The following is an 18949-nucleotide window of genomic DNA, read 5'->3' as shown; positions in this document are numbered from 1 at the left end:
ACAACAATATAGCACAAGGCCCTCTTTGACGATCTAGATGGTCTGGGTATCACCTACACTAATTATGCTGATAACACCCAGATCCTCATCCCGCTGACGGGATATTACAAGAAGGATTTGACGTTCAAGAGTGTACCTCATCATTCATGCATGGATGGCCTCGCACATGCTATGCCTGAATGACGAGAAAACGGAACTCCTTATCCCCGGCATCTCATCCAATCTCAACAAACTTTGCCACAATTACAGAATAGATGACAATAACATTACAGTAGCAAAGGAAGTCAACACCCTTGGCTTTTACCTTGACTCTACCTTAACATTTAAAAAACAAATTAATTCCATGGCCTCATCTACTGCTTATACATGCAAGTTAATTAGAGGAGCCAAGCCTTTCCTCTCCACTAATAATTGTATCACCCTCGTGAGAGCCCTTATTTTGTCTAAACTGGATTACTGCAATGCCCTATATTTAGGAGTAATAAATATATTACCAACAAAATCCAGAATTTGCAAAATAATGCTCTAAGAGCAGCCCTAGGCCTCCCTAAGAAAGCTCATATTTCTGCTATTAGAAGAAACAATAACTGGCTTTCCACCAAAGATAAAATTCTCCTGAAAACAGCTTCCATGACACATAAATGCCTCCACAACGACGCCCCACAATACCTCATAGCTAGATTTATGAGGTAGTCTTCCACCCGCCCCACAAGAACTGCCAATGCCAATCTCCTAACAGTGCCTAGATTTAAATGCACAAAGACGGGTGGTAACAGCTTCCCGGTTAAAGCTGCCCAATACTGGAATTTTCTCCCACCTCCCCTGAGGGAAGACCTACCCTATCCTCGCTTTAGGTCTAACCTAATTAACTGGAACAAGGAAAACGACCTCTAATCACTCCACTACCACACAATATGCTCATTAGGTATCATGCATTGTGTATTTTGTATAAATATGTAAATATGACCACATACACTATGCTTTATCTACTGTACATTCTTGTAATTATTCTTATGCCCTAAGTTTTCTCATCTTGTATAAACTTGTTCCTGCACAGCAATGTAACTAAGCTGAACAATCTATTGATGCCTATTGCGCCCCGATACCATCGGGTCTGGCGCGCATTACAAATATTAAAACAAACAAACGTCATCACTGGTGTAGTGACTGTAGAACAGCGAACATCCCCCTGCCGTCCACCAGCCCTCCTCTTGCTCCGCTCCATACATGCCTCTCACCAGCAGGATACTACCATCCAAAGCGCAGTCGCCGGCAGCTGAAAGACAGCGGCAGCCCCTACACTGCCCACTCGGACAGCGCGCTGACCTCCTTGAGCCCTGATCACCAGCAGACAACAGCTTCTGCCCTGGTTCTGCACCACACTGGGTGACCGTTCCTCTCCCGAGGTGCCCGCCTGGAAAATGCTCACTGGTCGTCCTCTTGCACCCAGTACCTCAGCACCGAACGTCCTCCTCACAACCAGGCCTGCTGACAGCACCCACCCATGGCTCTGATAACAGGCCTGCATATGCCCCGGACCTGTACATCCTGGTCGCCTTCCAGGGACCAGATTTGCTGCAGCCACGCACTGCACTGCAGCTCCTGCACCACCCGGCCTGCAGGATCGCCCAGGACCAGCTCCTTCTGGTACCAAGGGCAGCTGGCACCTTCCTGGATGGATTTCACTGCTGGATGGCAGTATCTCATCCCCTGCTGCCCCCTCCCAGCAGCCAAGACCACCATGTCTCCAGTGTAGTAATGGGTTTTGCCTGCTCACACACCACCAGGAGGTAAGTTTACTTGTGAGTTTATTCCCCGACTGTGAGCACAGGTAAGATCAATGGACAGAGTACTGGAGCATCCACCCTTGCCAGCTAGTATCCTATAACTGTCCTTCAGAACTATAGAATCTGGTCACCAAACCCACTCCCACATCCCACATGACATCACGCCATTCTACCTCACACACCAAAGCCAATTACAACACTGTTCTAACATACGAAAGTCTGAACAGATTTGGAAAATTACACGATTGAAGGTCAACTGGAACATTTTCAGGAGGTATGGAAGTGTTTTGAGTGAAGGCTTTGATTAAGGTATTTATTGGCACTAGAGGATTCTCTGTTTAAAGTTGTATTTTAGACCCAGCACTTTTTTATTTTCACTTGTGGATGTTTGAGGAATCCTATCCGTTTCTCTTTGCATCTGTGACAACGGATAATTACACTTTCTGTGCATAGAACCAACATGCATGCATGAATGAATTCATACACGTCATTCCCGGTTGTAACATTATTGGTATTCACAATATAGGGTGTTGTTGAGTATGGATTTACACTCGTCCACACTGGCAGTTCTATTTATATATGCCACGGCTTTTATGCATTTTATAGATGTACATTTTGTCTTTTTCATTGCCCCTCTGCAGTTTTGTTCTTCGACTATGTTTTTTATAGTGTTATTGTTGATGTTCTTTAACTAGGTTCATTGTAAATACTTGTGATATTGATCAATAATCACATCTTTTATAATCTTAGCCTTGAAAAAGAACCTTCCACTCATCACTTTTGTGGTCACAGTTTGTCTCTCCATGTGAGAGATGGTATGCCCAGACGTGGGTCCCTTGCTCGCTGCGCCATAGGGAACCAGGCTGCACCTCACTGAGGAGGTCCAACAAGGCTGAAACATGTCTGGGGTAGCTTGGTTTTCTGTGCAGAGGGGACCTGGCCTAGCAGTTTGGGCTGGGCTGCTACCATTGGTGGCGGCAGCTGACTGATTTGCACATTGCTGGACACCTTTTGCAATGGTGCAGACAGGCTAAAAAACGGTGGTGTGGAAGGTTGCCCAGAGCAATTGCCAGTGGTTCAAATTCATTTGAAAGCTTCCACCCATCACTTTTGTGGTCACTGCACGGGTCAAAACACAGGTTGATGCAGTAAAAGCAATAATAAAAGAAATCTTAAAACAAAATATACTTTGATGGCCCATTGTCTCATATGTACAGTCATCAGACCCAGACCCATTGTGGTCATTTGCTCTAGAAACGACGAGGGTGCACGTTGGTCAGGACATTATGAGTTTTCATTTATGTCTTCAGTACACTCAAAGAATATGAAAGACAACATCTTTTAACCCCATTTTACTAGCACCTTGAATCCTGTTTCACATGAATCCCTTTTTCACCAGACGAGTGACATTAGGATTGTATATAAAACTAGGGTCAACTGTGGAGTGTCTAGATCAGGCAGGCATTTTGGCCATTGCTCGAACCATTCCCTATGGTATAAAATTATTTGCATGTTTAAGATCCGCCTTCTTATTTTGTTATATGAAGTGATATGTTGTTGAACAGGTTATACATTTCAAGAAATACACTTCACAAAAAAAGGCAGTCTGGTTTATGATGGACACGTCTGAGCACATACATCTGCAGATGTACTTGTCCCTATTTAAAGAGACAAAAAAAGTTCCCACAATAGGGGAACTCCCATCCCCTGCACACTATCAATAGCTAACATAGCTAAACTATTATGAGAAATAATAATAGTAAATTCGTAGATCCTATGGAGAATTCAATATGAACGGGTCGTAGTGAATGTATTGTTTAACTCATCTGAATACCATAGCAACATTCAACATTAATTTATGTTTCACAACTTCAATACAATCATGAATCTTGAAATGTAAATTCGTTTTTTTCTTCCTTTATTGTTGCAATGCCCAAGGCGTTTCGTTTCAAGCTGTAAAAGCTCTTCATCAGGGGGTCAATAAAACTTCATACAGAAAATCTTCATGCAACTAAAATGTAACAAATAATGAAACTCAATCAGTTCAAGTATGTATGTCTGGTCAGTGATATTTCATCAATTAGCTGTTGCGAGTATACAAAAAATAAATTGCCTCCATGCTTCGGTTATCTGCGGCATGTGGGTGCTAGTGCCCTGCAATCTTTCTATCCACATACTTTCTGCAGTAATAAAACGTAAGGGTCACCATATGATGAAACAAATATGATGGTCGCTCACCCTTTCCATGTGTACATGTGTGGAATCCACTCCGTTCATAGTCGTCACTGCACACTCAGCTTTATATATACCGTGATGAACTTCACACTAGAAAAAAAAATATCGGGAAATATCTAACTCAAAGTGTGCCGTATCCAAACCGCTCAATGTACGGAATTTAGTAATGTAGATGCTTACTATAAGGCTTTTCCGTAGACTGGAAACTTGTCTGCTGATAAGGGCGAAAAACCTGCGTATGTTGCAATGTTGGCGTCGACAAAACGTTCTTGCATGCCTCCTTCAGTCGTCTTCAATGAAGGGAGCCTTGGAAGCGATATTGCACCATATGCTCTCAAAATGGGCACATCACTACGTCTGTATAATGGAGTCATGATCGAATAAACTTACCGGTAGATAAAACCGTTCTGCAGATCATTCTCGCTGCACACGGCGGCTTCCAGACGGCAAAAAATAGTTGTGTGGGTTGGTAACCTTGACTTCCACGTTATAGATGTACACGTGAGTCGTGTCGCGTTGCCGAATGAGTTACTATATTATGGCAACTGATAGCCGTCCACAATTTATACGCTGTGTCAATGTTATTGTATCGTTAAACCAAATGTGTTACTATATAGAAATTGCAACTGCAGGCCATCTACTGCATTTACTTTGCTGTGTCAAGGCTCTCTCTCTAAATACCTGTATTCAAACAGACTGGTAATCACCACACTCCTACTGTGCAAGAGGCTGAAGGTGTGGAAGTATCACTCGATTTATGTTAAAATGCACCCCAATTGAGGCATAGAGCTACTGTCATCTTCAACAACACATAAGTATAGCGTGTAAAGTTTATCGCAGATCTGTCAGATTAATGTAAACACATAATTCAACCGGCACATCAAATGTACTTATGCCAGAAAATATGAATTCTGCCTACAAATCTTAAGTGCAAAAATCACTACATGTACCCATTTGTGCCGGCCATTATCTCTTACACTTTCAGTTCACAAAATGTTATGAGCCGTAAACCTGCAAATATGTTTCATTTTCACTTGTCCCTATTTAAACATGCCTACATACACGTTACTACAGTAAGTTTTCATCTCATTGTATGAATTGAATTTCTACGTCTCCCATGTCCTGCTACTTAGAATATTCAACGGCACTGTTTGTGGCATCAGCTTTCAGTGAGGCATTTTCGTAATTTAGGTCCGGGACTGGGCATATGCTGGCTCTCGATAGGCATGAATGTCTGCAGAGGCATACAATGGCCATATATGTTCATTTGAGGCTGTGCCCGGCATTAAATGGTATATGGATGCACAAGGGGGGGTGTGGAGGGTGAAATCACTGGGCATTTATAAAAGTAGCTGCATAAAAGCTGAAAGTGGCATGTAATAAAGGCAGACCTATTGGCTTTCTCAATGCTTGTGTAATCATTGTGATGATGGTGATATGGGGTTGTACAAAGACCACTTCAAATACCACCTAGGTTATACACAGCCATACATATAGTGAACCAGGTACTTTTACTCCCTAAAAACAGACATACACTCCCAATATAAAAACATACATCCAACCACATACTAGAACCTGCCTCCTGCTTCCAGCCCAGCATATCTACTGATACGTTCAGATCAGTGGTACTGGCGGAGCAGTGTCACAGGAAGGGACTAATCTTATTACTGCCTGATGTGAAAAGGAACTTGAAGATATTCATGAACTACTAGGTTCAAAGATTGTATTACAAAAAATAACTTGTGGAGTTAGACTATACTTGACAAACTTGTTTATATATTTTCTGTGTATGTACAATAAAGGAAGTACCCTTGCCATGTCTGTGGACCTGGACCCAAGGGGCTAAATCGTGATATGTGGGTCTGCATATTGCTCTGGGAAATCCCTGAGATATTACTAATCAATGTTCGGTCATCTATAAAAAATATATATATATATATATAAAAAAAATGGACAGGCTTGCAGAAACCACAAAAAGATTGTGCGCCAGACCAGATCCCAGGTCCTTGCAAAGGATTGGTGCTAATCTGTTCAACCCTCTGAATAAGAGACAATATTTTCCAAAACAATCCAAAGTCAAGTCTGTATGTCTTTTTGGAAAGTTTTGTGTTAAGCCACCAAAATTAGTTTTTCTTGTGTGCAGTCGAACTTGGCTGAACTACAGGTCGCTTGTGCTCCACATGCGGGGGGGGGGGGGAAATGGCAAGCTACCAGCCAAGCAGAAGTCACACTGCATCATCAATTCTCCACATGCACACAGCACACCATTCCTTACTCCGCACTAGTTAATGATCATTAGATAATGCACATTTTGATCCTTGGCAATTGTGTCAGTTGGCGAGGCAAAATCGAAACATTTTAAGATTATGAACTTCTATGGGTTAGGGAGGGGGAAGGAGCTTTCCAGGGGAAAGGTAAATAATGCAAATATGTGTTTTCGACGGGACTGTCATTCTCGAGGGCTGGTTATCCTGAACCAAGCAAACGTTGGAAGTGCTTTGATTGACTACCCACCAAAATCCAGAAATATACAAGTCTAATACAGTTCTTGAAATAGTTCCAAAACATTAACGCATTACGCGACTGGCTGCTACCACTGTGTGAGAACGCGCACATTGCATATGCTGCAACATCAACAAAACATCAATGTAGCTAAATTAACACAATTTAACATAATTACAGCGGTAGAAAGGAATAACACATGATGTGTTATTGCATTCAGGGCACTGCTGCCTTATGTGTGTTGTGAGAAATTCAGGTTTAAAAAAAAAAAAAAAAAGGAGTTCATCCGACATTCCCTGTAGGGCCTATCTTGTAGGCGATGTCCATACTTGCCAACCCTACTGATTTAGGTAGTAGGCTACTGCTTTTTAAGTAGGCTTACAACCTACAGATTTGGGTGACAGATCCAACTGCTTAGGTAATTTATGTGACTAAGGCAGGCAGGCTGCTTGAGAACGGGCCTAGGACAAAGCATGCAACACAATTTGTCTGTGGACGGGTACGTGATTACTTTGAGTGATCGGCTTAGATCAATCCATTGATCTGACAGCTACACGACTCTGCCCTGCACTCTTGCTGGGACAGACTTTTGGTGAACCTCCACTGAAGACAAGTGGCAAAGCGTACCACCATAACACAGCATCTGCCTATCAGACGAAGGAGGGCATCAGTCCATACATGCCAACCCTCCCAGTTTATGCGGAAGACTCCCGATTTTTTGGGGAAAAATAATGCTATTTTTCACGTTCTCCCGCCTAAAATAGTAATTTCCCCAATGCATTCCTATGGGGAAATTGTTGTCTCCCGATTTCTCTGTAGAAATCTCCCTCCCAGGCTCGTCAGAATGTTGGCATGTATGTCAGTCTGTCATTCAGTATTCACCTTGCACTGCAGGAATAAGTATGTACTCCTAGCCTGCTGCTACAGAACAGTGGCAAACGTTGCCTACCAGCTCTGTGTGAGTATCTTCTTTAAAGTTAGGTTATTGAATTTGGTGTTAACTTACCATTCAGAAGTATACATGTTATTTGTACATCTTTCCATGTCGTGTTGTTTGAAGGGCTGTGTATTTTGGAATGCTCCAGTAGTACCAACAATGTATGTTTTGTATTGTCCCGTTATGTCAGCATTCTTTCTGAAACTTGAAAAATCCTACATCTTTTTGGTCACAGAATGTTGGCAAATATGGATGTCTGTGGCTGAGTTAAATAAAGTGAATCATGCTCAGGCTACAAACAATGCAAGGAAAGGACCAGAAAACAAGAAACATTTTAATAACTTTACAAACATGTTTTGAACCCGAGAAGGACGTATGGGTTAGGGTGCTCATCATACTGGCAGTCAAAGGCTCGCTGTGGCGCCACCCTCGCCCTCTTCAAATACACAGAACGCCCCCAAGACTGGACAAGACGTCTTTACCCTCAAAATAAATCTGAAGCGACCCTCTATTAGGAGTTGTGTGCCGCACTGCATAAATAAAAAAAAACAGTTTCCTCCAATGACAGTCCACAACGCTCATCCTGTCAAATGCATTCCAATGGGATGGATTGATTGTGTAAGGTTCCCCCCAAGCCTAATTACAAATTTGGAAACTATGCCCAAGTCCACAATCCTAGGGATGCAGATGTTTGCTTTCACGATAACGAATATTAGCCAGAGGAGAAGCAGAGCACAAGTGAAAACTGTTTTTTTTGGAACCGACCTCTCCTCGCCTTGCCACCGCTCGCATCTGCAACTCTCCCTTACCTTGGTTCCTCTCAGATATAGGACCCGCCGCCATTCTTTAAAGAAACCAGGAGCACTACACTATTCCGGAAGTAGTCCCTTTCACCTCTAACCCCTGAACCAAGACAGTCTAGAGAACGGTACCAACTAGTCTACATTAGAGGAAAGAACGTAGCAACGCCTATAAACAGCACGTGACTACACGTCACGTATCAAGCACGGAAGGAAGAGGTGCAGGTTGTGTTGCGAACTAGGCATGCAGCGCAGACCCTGCTGCGCACCACTTAAAGAGGTTCAGCGGGGATTCTTTACAGAGAGAGCACTGGGTAGCTGAAAGGCTTAGTTGCCAACCAAGTTCGCAGTGTGGTCGAGTTTCACTTGCGTGTTAACTACACCTTCATCCCTTGTCCTCCAAGATGTGCATGTTTGGTTATATAAACATCGCTATATAAATGCAAAATAACATAACATTTGCTTTTCCCCGCTTACTAGCACTACACTAAAATGGTACAAACCACTGTGTTTACGCTCTCCATGTTTTGCGAGGATGAAGACGACTGCATCAAAATCTCAAACAGAACACCGTTTTCTCCGGTTTACCTTTTGAAATAGTTTAATGTATTTCCACAAACAACGTTAACAGTTCCTTAGTTAACGTGTTTTTCAATTACTTGGACAGGCGTATCATACTTAGTGAAAGTGTTAACTGCATTGTCCTTTTATATGCGTTTACCCTGATAGAATGTGCTGATGTAATGTAGTATGTGTTGTGGACGGAAACGTCACAAGGATCTGATGGGATTGGACCACACTGCACTGGCTTGTAAAATTGGGTAGAAAATAGATGCCAATCTTATAAAGTGTGCTGGAGTGTCACTTGTGGGTGTCTGCCACTCACGTGCCCTGCCCTCCAAAAATGTGACTTTGCATAATCACATCCACAAGTCCACAATGTGCTATGAACCCACCAGCGCTGACCCTGTGAAACCAACTCTACTGTAGCAAGATAACAGAGATCAAGAAGCAACCCAAACCATGACTACACTTTCAACCAGAGAAATTGGAGTGATGAGGCTCTGCCTCGTATCCAACAACATCGCTGACCGATCAAAACTGTCAGCAAGATAAAGAACGAACGAGGTGCAGGATGAGCCCACCACATTGAGTGCAAATGGCATTAGAATGAGGATTAGGCAAGGTTCACTTTGATTTACCTTTTGTAATAATTATTAATACTGTAAATATGTGTATTTGCCCCAAAAGATATGGCTGCTCTTTGGTTGATTGTGTTTTGCCACTAGTTGGACAGGTGAGCACTTCATCATATTTGAATCATTCAGTGAAAGTATGTATTATATTCATCAAATTTGAGATTTAATATATCTGAAGGTGACAACGGAGAAAACCCCAAAAATGGAGGAGGCGCCCCGATAACTCGGGCAGGGTCCTCCTCGCCTCCCTCCCCATGGGTAAGGGGGAGGAACAATGAGAAGCGCGCCGGAAAAGACCCAGAAGGGCGAACAAAGAAAGGGGGTGGGCTAACCCCCATATAAGCGGCGGGGAGCCAGAGCAGGAAGTATCCAGCCCCTCTGGTAGAAGGACGTCGCCCGCCGCAGCAGAAAGGAGTATTTCGTTTTGCCTCTTTGTTTTCTGCTCCTGGTTCGGGTTGTGTGATGGAAGCGGTCCAGTGTGAGGCGATCCAGAGGTTCCAGTGAAGGAGAGGGCCAGTTCCAGTGGAAATGGATTGTAACTTTGAGAACCATTTCAAGAAAGGAGGTAAATACCTTAAACGGGAAGGTTTTGTGCTAAGGGCAGGTTAATTATGCAAGGTGGTGGCTTGATATGGGATCGCGGTAAGTGAGGACGTCGGAAACTAGGTATATTTAATTACAGCCATATCCTGGGCATTCGAGCACTGGGGGAGGGACGTTGTGCTGTATGGGTGTCGCAGTGGGAAAGGGGCTTATGGTCCGCATGCAAGGGTTTGGTGAGCGATTTGTTGCTAGTTGGATGTGGTGGTGCCCAAGATTACTGCAAGCAGAGTATGCGCGGGTTAGCCCAATCAAGTTTGGGGTTGCGGTAGGCACTCGTCTAAGCGCTGGAATCAGGAGGTGATAATATGATAGCCATTGGCAAATGGTTACCTTGGTGTTGTTCTAGACTGTACATGCGTAATTTTCACCACAGCAGAGTGGTGTCGCTGTTAAAACTACCATTAAGGAAAGAGTACCTAGGTGCAGTGCGGGTTCCGTGTATGATTGAGTAGGCCTTTGAGTGATGGGCCCGGTAAGGTGCTGCTGGTAGGTGTATATATAATGCAGCCTCGAAGTGGTTGATGCACATGGGATGAGGCGATATTGGCTCGGGGGAGCATGCAGTATTGGTGGTAACTATATATGTTCTAAACCCAGCCTTTCCACAGGGAGAAGGGAACGCTAGCCAATATACTTAGTAACGGAGCCACAGAGCCCCAGTGGCTTTGTCACGGGTCACTGCGGTGCGCAGTGCTTTCAAAGTTGTTTAATGGTGAGAATGGGTGCGTCCCATACTTGTTCGCCATAAGGGCAGAAATTAAGTTCTTTGCATGTTTCGGGAGGGGACGATAGCAGGTGCACTGCTCGCCTTGGGTGCGTCGGTGACAAAACAGTTTCTTCTGTAGGGAAATTGCGATTGCTTATTAGTATTGAAATACCGGGTACCATGACATTTGTTCAACGTGCTGCCTCGCTTGAATGAAATTAGTTGTGTATTGTCGGAGGGAAGGAGGTGCCTTTCCAGGTGCTCGGAGGTAGTGAAATTAATTGTTTGTACCGGTGGTCATCACATGTTCAGTACGGAGTTTATAGTCATTATGGGCATCACATTGTGTTTATGAGCAGCAGCATTTTAACACGCAAATGTATAGCGGCAGCTAATTACACAGAGGTGCTGTGGTAGAGGTGACCCCAATGCAATTTAATGTATGCACACTATGGTTCACCATGTGTAGGGATTGAAAGGGCTAAGCGTTACAATCAAGGTAGTTGCTTCTGTGGGTACGATGTTAGATTCACTTTGAAATGGAGGGGGCAGCAGCTGGTCCGGTAGCACAGCGAGTAGAGCGCTCACTTTGACATCTGTGCAGAGCTTGCTGACACAGGTTCGAATCCCGGCAGGGCCAAACTCAACCATTCATCCTTCCGAAGTCGATAAATGGCCACCACACACTGTGGGAAATAAGCAGCGCTCAGGGGTCTGAGGGTTCGTAGCGCTATATAAATGCTAAATTATTATATTGGCCTGTGGCTGGCACTTTGCATCAGTGATTTCTAGAGACTTAAGCGGTGTGTTGGTCATAGGGGTGGGCAAGTATGCTGCATGAATGATGATAAATAATTGGCTGGTCTCTGGTGATTCCCAACTGAACGTCTTGTTAACTACAGATGTACCAGGTGAAAACATTTGTTTATAAGCAGGTATTGCAGAGATTGGGCTTGGCTTTGAGTTTGAAATATGCTGAATGGAAATTGTTCTTTTCAGCTATGGGGGAAGAGGAGTGTTTGCCATTAAGCTGGATTGTGTGGCCCTGCTACGGGGGTGTTTCGTGACAGAGCCATGCAGATTGTAAAGGTGCTGTGCAGTAGCAGTGAAATTGCTGCCCGACCACATGGGGTGGTTTAGTGGCAGAGATATGGTGAAAGAGAATTATTTGTTGCAGTAATTTTGATTTTATTGCCCGGTTTGGGGAGTATTTCATGTCAGCGCCATGGGGATGGTATATTGGGCATTTCAGCAGCTTTGAAATTGCGGCCCGGCTACGGCTGTGTGGTGAGACAGCCTAACTATGGGGAAGGTTGTGTGGAGCATGCATGGTGAGGCATGGTACTATGGGGAGGGCTGTGTGCAGCATGCATGGTGAGACGGTGACTATGGGGAGGGCCATGTGCAAAACACAGAGGACAGGGTAGCGTGTTGATGGTATGGTGGTGTGCAGCATTCACGAGGTGATCGGGTAACTATTGGAGAGAATGCAGTATGCTGCAGAGATGGACAGGGTAGCATGAGCGTGAATGTGAGTGTTTGAACATGATAAATGGGGCTATGGGGGGGTAGTTTCAGATCCATGCAAGGAGCTACAACCTGTTTCTCTGGGGGGGAACTCTCTGCTGCCGGCAACCAGCAGAGAGTCTTGGCGGATTCACAGGTTGATCCACTAGAAAGCACTGGCAGACCCGTAGGGGATTGCTCAGCCAATAGCTTAGAATCTACGGCGCCCAGGAGTAATAGACTCAGGGGAGGCCCTGGAAAAGAAATGGTGGAGGGGTTTGGAAGTCATTCAAACCCCAAATGCGGGGGTGGCGGTGCAAAGGGGAGAATGAAGAAAACGGAATGGGCAAGAAGGGAAGTCAGGGGGGGAACAAGAAGAAGGTGGCACAGTAAGGTTGGTAAGGAAAACAAGTAGGGGAAGGGATAACTGAAGAAAAATACCTAAGGGAAGAGTAAGTGGGGAAGGGCTCGGGGGGGGTGATAAGGGGTCAGGAGGTCCAAGTGGTTTGGGGAAGTAAGCACAAGGCTGGGGGGAAGAGACTGGGCAATTTGGGGGATAGAGAGAACATAACATGGAGGCCAGGGGGGGCGGGTGCAATGGATTACAGGGAACAGAGCATGGAGGCAAGGGGGGGGGCGGGCAGAAGAGAAGAGACCCAGAAGGGGGAGGAGGAGTGACCCTCAGGAACAGAAGTGTAAGTGCAGGGGATAATCGGAACGGGGGTAGACCGGGGTAAGATCACTGAAGTTGGATAAGGGGGAGAGAGAACAAGGAGGAATGGAATGAAGGTGAATCAGAGCACACCGAGACGCGAAATGGGAGATAGAAATGAAGCAGGGATCACTTAGCGCTAGAATTGGATGATTGGTTGGGCAGGTAGAACAAGGGAACAGGAACGTACAAAGGAAGAGTTGGTACAGAAAGGGGACGGGAGCATAGAGCAGAGTAGAAACGTGACTGTGATTAAGGACACCGAAAAAGCCATGTGTTTTTAAGCCTAAGTCGCTCGATTTTAGAAAAATTTCCTATGGACCTTACCCGAGTTTTCGTCCATTAAACGCACGCGAAAACAGGCACCAGGGAGCTGCCATTTTGTGATAATCCTATCATTTCCCCCATCGCCCTGGCTGACCTGCTTTTGCGGCACTAAATCATATCCCCCGCCCCTGAGTCTGTCATCAGCAGACGCGTACCGCCCATTTCACAACGCCAAATCACGTCTCGTGTCAACATTCGCTGCGCTTCAGCTAATGGCGTGTCGCCATTGGAAATGGCAGGATGCCTCTTTCCTCAATAAGTATAAACAGACCGTTTCACAACACACAGCAGCAGATTTTCGATTCCATTCCTCTCTCTGTGTTACTTTGAGTATTCTGTGACTCGTTTCTGTGCTCTGGTCAGCTACCTTCGTTGCTTGTAGCCCGTGTGGACAGATACCAGTACCACTGCTATCAATTATTTTAGTTTGTGCAACACACAACGGATACAATAATGCCCTACATGTACGAGCCCGAGTATACCGAGGAGGAACTACTGGAAAGGGAAACCCGCGAAAACGATGGGGCTTCGGACAGCAGTTGGCAGGACGAATCAACGGATGAAGACACTGGACCTAGTCGCATGGACAGTGTTTCCACCTGGTGCACATGCAGTCGGTGCGAGCTAATGCCGACCGAGGAGGAGAACTGCTGCTGCTGTGAAAACTCGGGATGCGTGGCCTACATTTCGGAAGGCGAGCCACGACCGCAATGCATCACCGAGCTGCCAGACTTCAGGGCAGCCTGCCTCACACGGTCCGTGTTGAGGATAATGATGGTGCTTATGCACGAACTTCGTGCAACTGTTCGTCCTCATAATCCGAGTAACGAGTAAGTATACTCTGCTTGTCATGCCACTCCTATATCATGTTCTTCTACTATATCCAAAATTACATCTACATATCATTGTAACGCATGTAAGTCGTTCAATAGTGTGCATTGTCTAGATAGCATTTGTCCGTGCAGAATGCCATTAGTTACAAGAATTGTCATTGACAAGAAACGTTTATTAAACTTATCTTGGTCATTTAAAAACAGTTTGTTTCATTCCTTTTCACAGGTGGTACAGGCTGGTGGCCTATCGTTCCTTTACATAGTGGCTCCACGGGAGGCTTGGACACCGCGTTCGAAGAGTGATACCCGCCTGTGCCGTTCGTGCCATAAGAGAAACATTCCCGAGTGACAGCTGTCAGTACAAGGGATTTTCTCTCGCTGTGCTGCAACCTGAACTGTACAATGTGTAAACTTTTGTATTTTTGTGTCATCAAAATAAGCTACAAAATAAAACACCACATATATTTTAACAACGGTTGTTTCGATTTTTTAAGGGTTTTAAGGGTCAGAATGGCAGTTACTTTCCACTGGCGAGGGTGCGTGGGCAAGGACACGTTTGTGGAGATGAACGAGCCATGTGCATGGTTCAAGCCGGTTCACATGCAGGACCGTGATCTCAGAGAGTGATGTGTTACATTTATTAGCTGTTGCAAATACCTCTGGAGTTTTCGAGTCAGAGTGGGAACGAGGCTGTGGGCCATGTGCTCTGTGCGCTGTACTATCGCAGTGAGGCCTGGTCACCAAAATGGAGTGGAAAGGGGGTACAAAAATGGATGCCCCGTGTCCTTTAACATCACATAAGGGCAAGGCACAGGCGCAAACGGCCAAGGTGCCAAACATCATGTACACTTCAAAATGTATCCCACGCCCAGGGGCCATCGCTCACATGGCCTCCTCAGACCCCGTGTCTCCAGGCAGGCCTCCCCTGAGGCAGGCCGCCCCCCTGCAATCCACATAAGTGTGTCTCCATTCAGCAGTCTTCCTGTGCCTTATCTGCACGACCCAGGCCCATCCATCCCACCCCCTCTATCAAAGGCGGTTCGCACCCAGGGATGAGCGCTGGCATGGGGGGCTGTGACAGGCGCAAACGGCCAAGGTGCCAAACAGCATGTACACTTCAAAAGGTATCCCACGCCCAGGGGCCATCGCTCACATGGCCTCCTCAGGCCCTGTGTCTCCAGGCAGGCCTCCCCTGAGGCAGGCCGCCCCCCTGCAATCCACATAAGTGTGTCTCCATTCAGCAGTCTTCCTGTGCCTTATCTGCACGCCCCAGGCCCCTCCATCCCACCCCCTCTATCAAAGGCGGTTCGCACCCGGGGATGAGCGCTGACATGGGGGGCTGTAACAGGCGCAAACGGCCAAGGTGCCAAACAGCATGTACACTTCAAAAGGTATCCCACGCCCAGGGGCCATCGCTCACATGGCCTCCTCAGACCCCGAGTCTCCAGGCAGGCCTCCCCTGAGGCAGCCGCCCCCTTCAATAAACATAATACCACGACATACACACGTCATTCATTCACAAACACACCTCTGTTTCTAATACTTTATAAACCACTTGATATGTCTCATGAGAACATCTTTGTGCTTTGCAAGTCAACTCCTGAACCTTCTACCTGAGAAGCACTGAGATCTATGCTAATCTGCTCGTCGCCGTGCTATCTGTGACCGCTTCGAGCAAACTCGCCAGTGTGATACCTGTATCCATCTACCTGTTCTCCTGCAACATACTGCTCGGCCTGCTGAATCCAACTGTTTGTTGGTCAAGGTAAGGCCATGTATCCTAGTCATACTTCGGTCATTTTTACATTTCAATCTATTTGCTATTACAGTACCCAATAGAGCTATGGTCATTGGTCTCATTGCTATTGACTTGAGTTTCAATTGTTATGCTACCAATAGATCTATTTATTTTCATCTGTGTCAATTGTCATCGAATTGCATCCTTCGGGGGTCCAGTCTATAATGTAAGCATGGTTCCTTTTCGTGCAAGACAAAACAGACATTTCTGTAACTTATGCAAATACTAAGCCGCACATGATGAACTGGTATAGTTCCGGCGACCAAAACAATCCTTGCATTGAGCATGGTATGGTTCATTTGCTTTTTTATGACATTTTTATTCATCAAGGTTTTATAATAATCTTCATATTTGCTTTTCAGAATTTTCAACAATGCCTGCCTGTTCGATTAGCGGTTGCCCTTCGAAGACCCATGCTAAATCTGAAGGCAATACAATGCATGTATTCCCGAAAACTGTTGATCGAATAAGAGAATGGGTCAGACATTGCGGATATCCACTGGATGAGCTGGAAAGTAGAGTCCAACAAGTCTTTGAGGACAAGAGGGGTGATCGATACCGCATCTGCAGCCGGCACTTTCCCTCGAACATGTACACCACATCTTGGGTAACAAAGAAGAACAAACGGCTATCGACATGAAAATTGCTCGCAAACGCTATTCCCACTCTATTCATCCACAATCCGCCACTGTTGAGTCAAGTGTCCGTTTTTAGCTTTAGGCCTTGCAGTAGTGTTTAGGTAGCCGAATGGATTCATTGATATTTTAGGTGTTGTTTCCAGTTTGTAATACTTTCGACATTGGTATGAGTGTATAGCTTTTTGAATAATGGCATTTATCAATATATTATTTTTAGATTTCATAACCCACAAACGAAATCTATATATGGGCACAGGGAACTGTGCTATATTGCGCATTTCTCAAGTATTCTGTCTCCTTACATGGCAATTTTAAATATTGGCATTTCATTATCAAACAATAATTTACCTTTACAACTTCTTGACTATCCCTTTAATCTGAAGCAAGAACATTCTACTTCCGTCACGTGCTTGCAGTTATCAACCACTTCTAGCGCGTATCAGGTAATCATACTTGGCTATTCCGCTACAGACTTGTTTTATGCATGTCAAGTAATAGTTTGTATGTATCATGTGATTATTTTACCAATTGTTTGGTTAGTGCTTTCCAATTGATATACACCTTAGTTGTCGCCCCCTGGTGTTTGTTTTCAGTTATAATTAGTGTTAGCCATACTAATGCAAGTACTGTCTTTCAGGGAGATGCTGAAGCGTCCACCACATTGACAACAGCCCTAGATGTTCTTCAGCAGCCCGAGGTATGGATACTGACAGCTCAACTGACCATGATCATCAGGACTGGAACACTTGTCGTTTGATTGTTCTACACCATGTTTCATTTGTGGTTAGCCGTTGATATGTACCTCTGTGGCCGACCCCAAGCGTGTGTTGTGTTTTCAATATTGTAATCCTTACTAATGCAAATACTATGTTTCAGGCTGTTGTTGAATCGTCAACCTCTGCACTTGATGCGGAGCCTGACATTCGAGTTATTCCGGTGGATGCGGGACCATGCGGATACAAATTGGCACAACAGCTTTCGGAAGTGCGCACCACATTGACAACAGCCCTGGATATTCTTCAGCAGCATGAGGTATGGATACTGACAGCTCCATCGAGCGTGATCATATAACGTGATTCCATTTGCTATACTTTCTTCCCTATTAACGCAAGTACTGTGTTTCACGGAGATGATGGAGCTTCCACTACAATCACAAGATCACATTTAGATGATGCAGATGTAAAGACATTGGAGAAATAAGTCGATTAAATCTGATCATTTTTAAATATTCCTTGATTATTTTAGATAATGCAGCATTTGTGGTTATCTCTTTATATGTACCTTTGCCGTCGTCCCCAAGTGTGTGTTATGTTGACGATATTGAAAACCATACTAACGCAAGTACTGTGTTTCAGGGAGTTGCTGATGCCTCCTCTTCAATACAATCATTCGTGGAAGTCCATGTAGAGCCAGAGGTATGTATACTGACATCTCCATCGAACTAGGTCATCAGAGCTCGAATACTTTTCTTTTGATTGTTCCACACAATGTTTAAATCATGTTTGGCTATTGAGATGTACATGTGTGTTCATCCTCACGTGCGTTTTACGCTAACAATATTTTGATACACAGTAATGAAAATACTATGTTTCAGGGAGTCGATGGAGCCTCATTCCGTGCTGTCTATGCGGATACAGAAAATATAGTCGTTGCAGCGCAAGAGGAAGGGGACACATGCGGATACGTATCAGAGCAACAGCGTGCAGATGTTGAAGGTCGAGTCAAAAAAGTTGTAAAGAAAAGAAACCAAAATAAGGTTAGTTACAAGCAGTTCATAACTTTAGAAATGTTTTTGTGCTGGGGACTATTTTATGGTTTTTTTTCGAGTCAATTGTACTATACTTTATCTTGTGTTTAAACTGAACATCCCTTTTCCAATCTGTCCTCTAGTTACCCGTGGGTCTACGAACTATACATACAAAGACAGTGAAGCGAATGAGAGATGTTGCTTGCCAACCATTTACACTATGGAGGAACTATTAATTCAGACGCAGCGTGTTGAGACTCGGGATGCTCATGTCCAATGGCCAGAACATGAAATGAATGTGTCTGGAGAATCCAGCAAAGTTTTATTGGACCATTGTTACAGTACGACCGCACCACCGCAACAACATGATACTGGAAGTATTGAAGATAGCTCTGAAGTAGTCGCAGATCAATTCACACAATTTACACCCGCCAAAAAATTGCCACCAAAAAAGCTGTCGACATTGTTGTGTTCTCCCATCAATGTTGAAGTAACAGTTGAAATGACAGAGAATGAACCAGCAGCAGCATTCACCGACGCATCAGAACTTGATAGCAGCGATATTTCTTTCAAATGTGGTGATATGTCCTCAACGTCACAGGCCGAATCAACTTTGACG

General features: G+C 44.8%; 1 protein-coding gene across 1 annotated transcript in view; it reads right to left on the bottom strand.

Annotated features, from left to right (window-relative positions):
• Positions 1 to 8418, bottom strand: part of SF3B4 (splicing factor 3b subunit 4) — a 91298-nt gene extending 82880 nt beyond the window's left edge. Inside the window, exon 1 of the mRNA XM_069652413.1 lies at positions 8271 to 8418. Within this exon, the coding sequence (XP_069508514.1) occupies positions 8271 to 8304 (34 nt within the window). The 5' untranslated portion in view covers positions 8305 to 8418. The remainder of the gene's footprint in view (positions 1 to 8270) is intronic.
• Positions 8419 to 18949: the final 10531 nt, after the last annotated feature.

The sequence above is a fragment of the Ambystoma mexicanum genome, chromosome 1p (assembly GCF_040938575.1).
Source record: "Ambystoma mexicanum isolate Mex_15411 chromosome 1p, UKY_AmexF1_1, whole genome shotgun sequence".
NCBI classification, from domain to species: domain Eukaryota; kingdom Metazoa; phylum Chordata; class Amphibia; order Caudata; family Ambystomatidae; genus Ambystoma; species Ambystoma mexicanum.
This window is presented reverse-complemented; position numbering and strand designations above follow the sequence as displayed.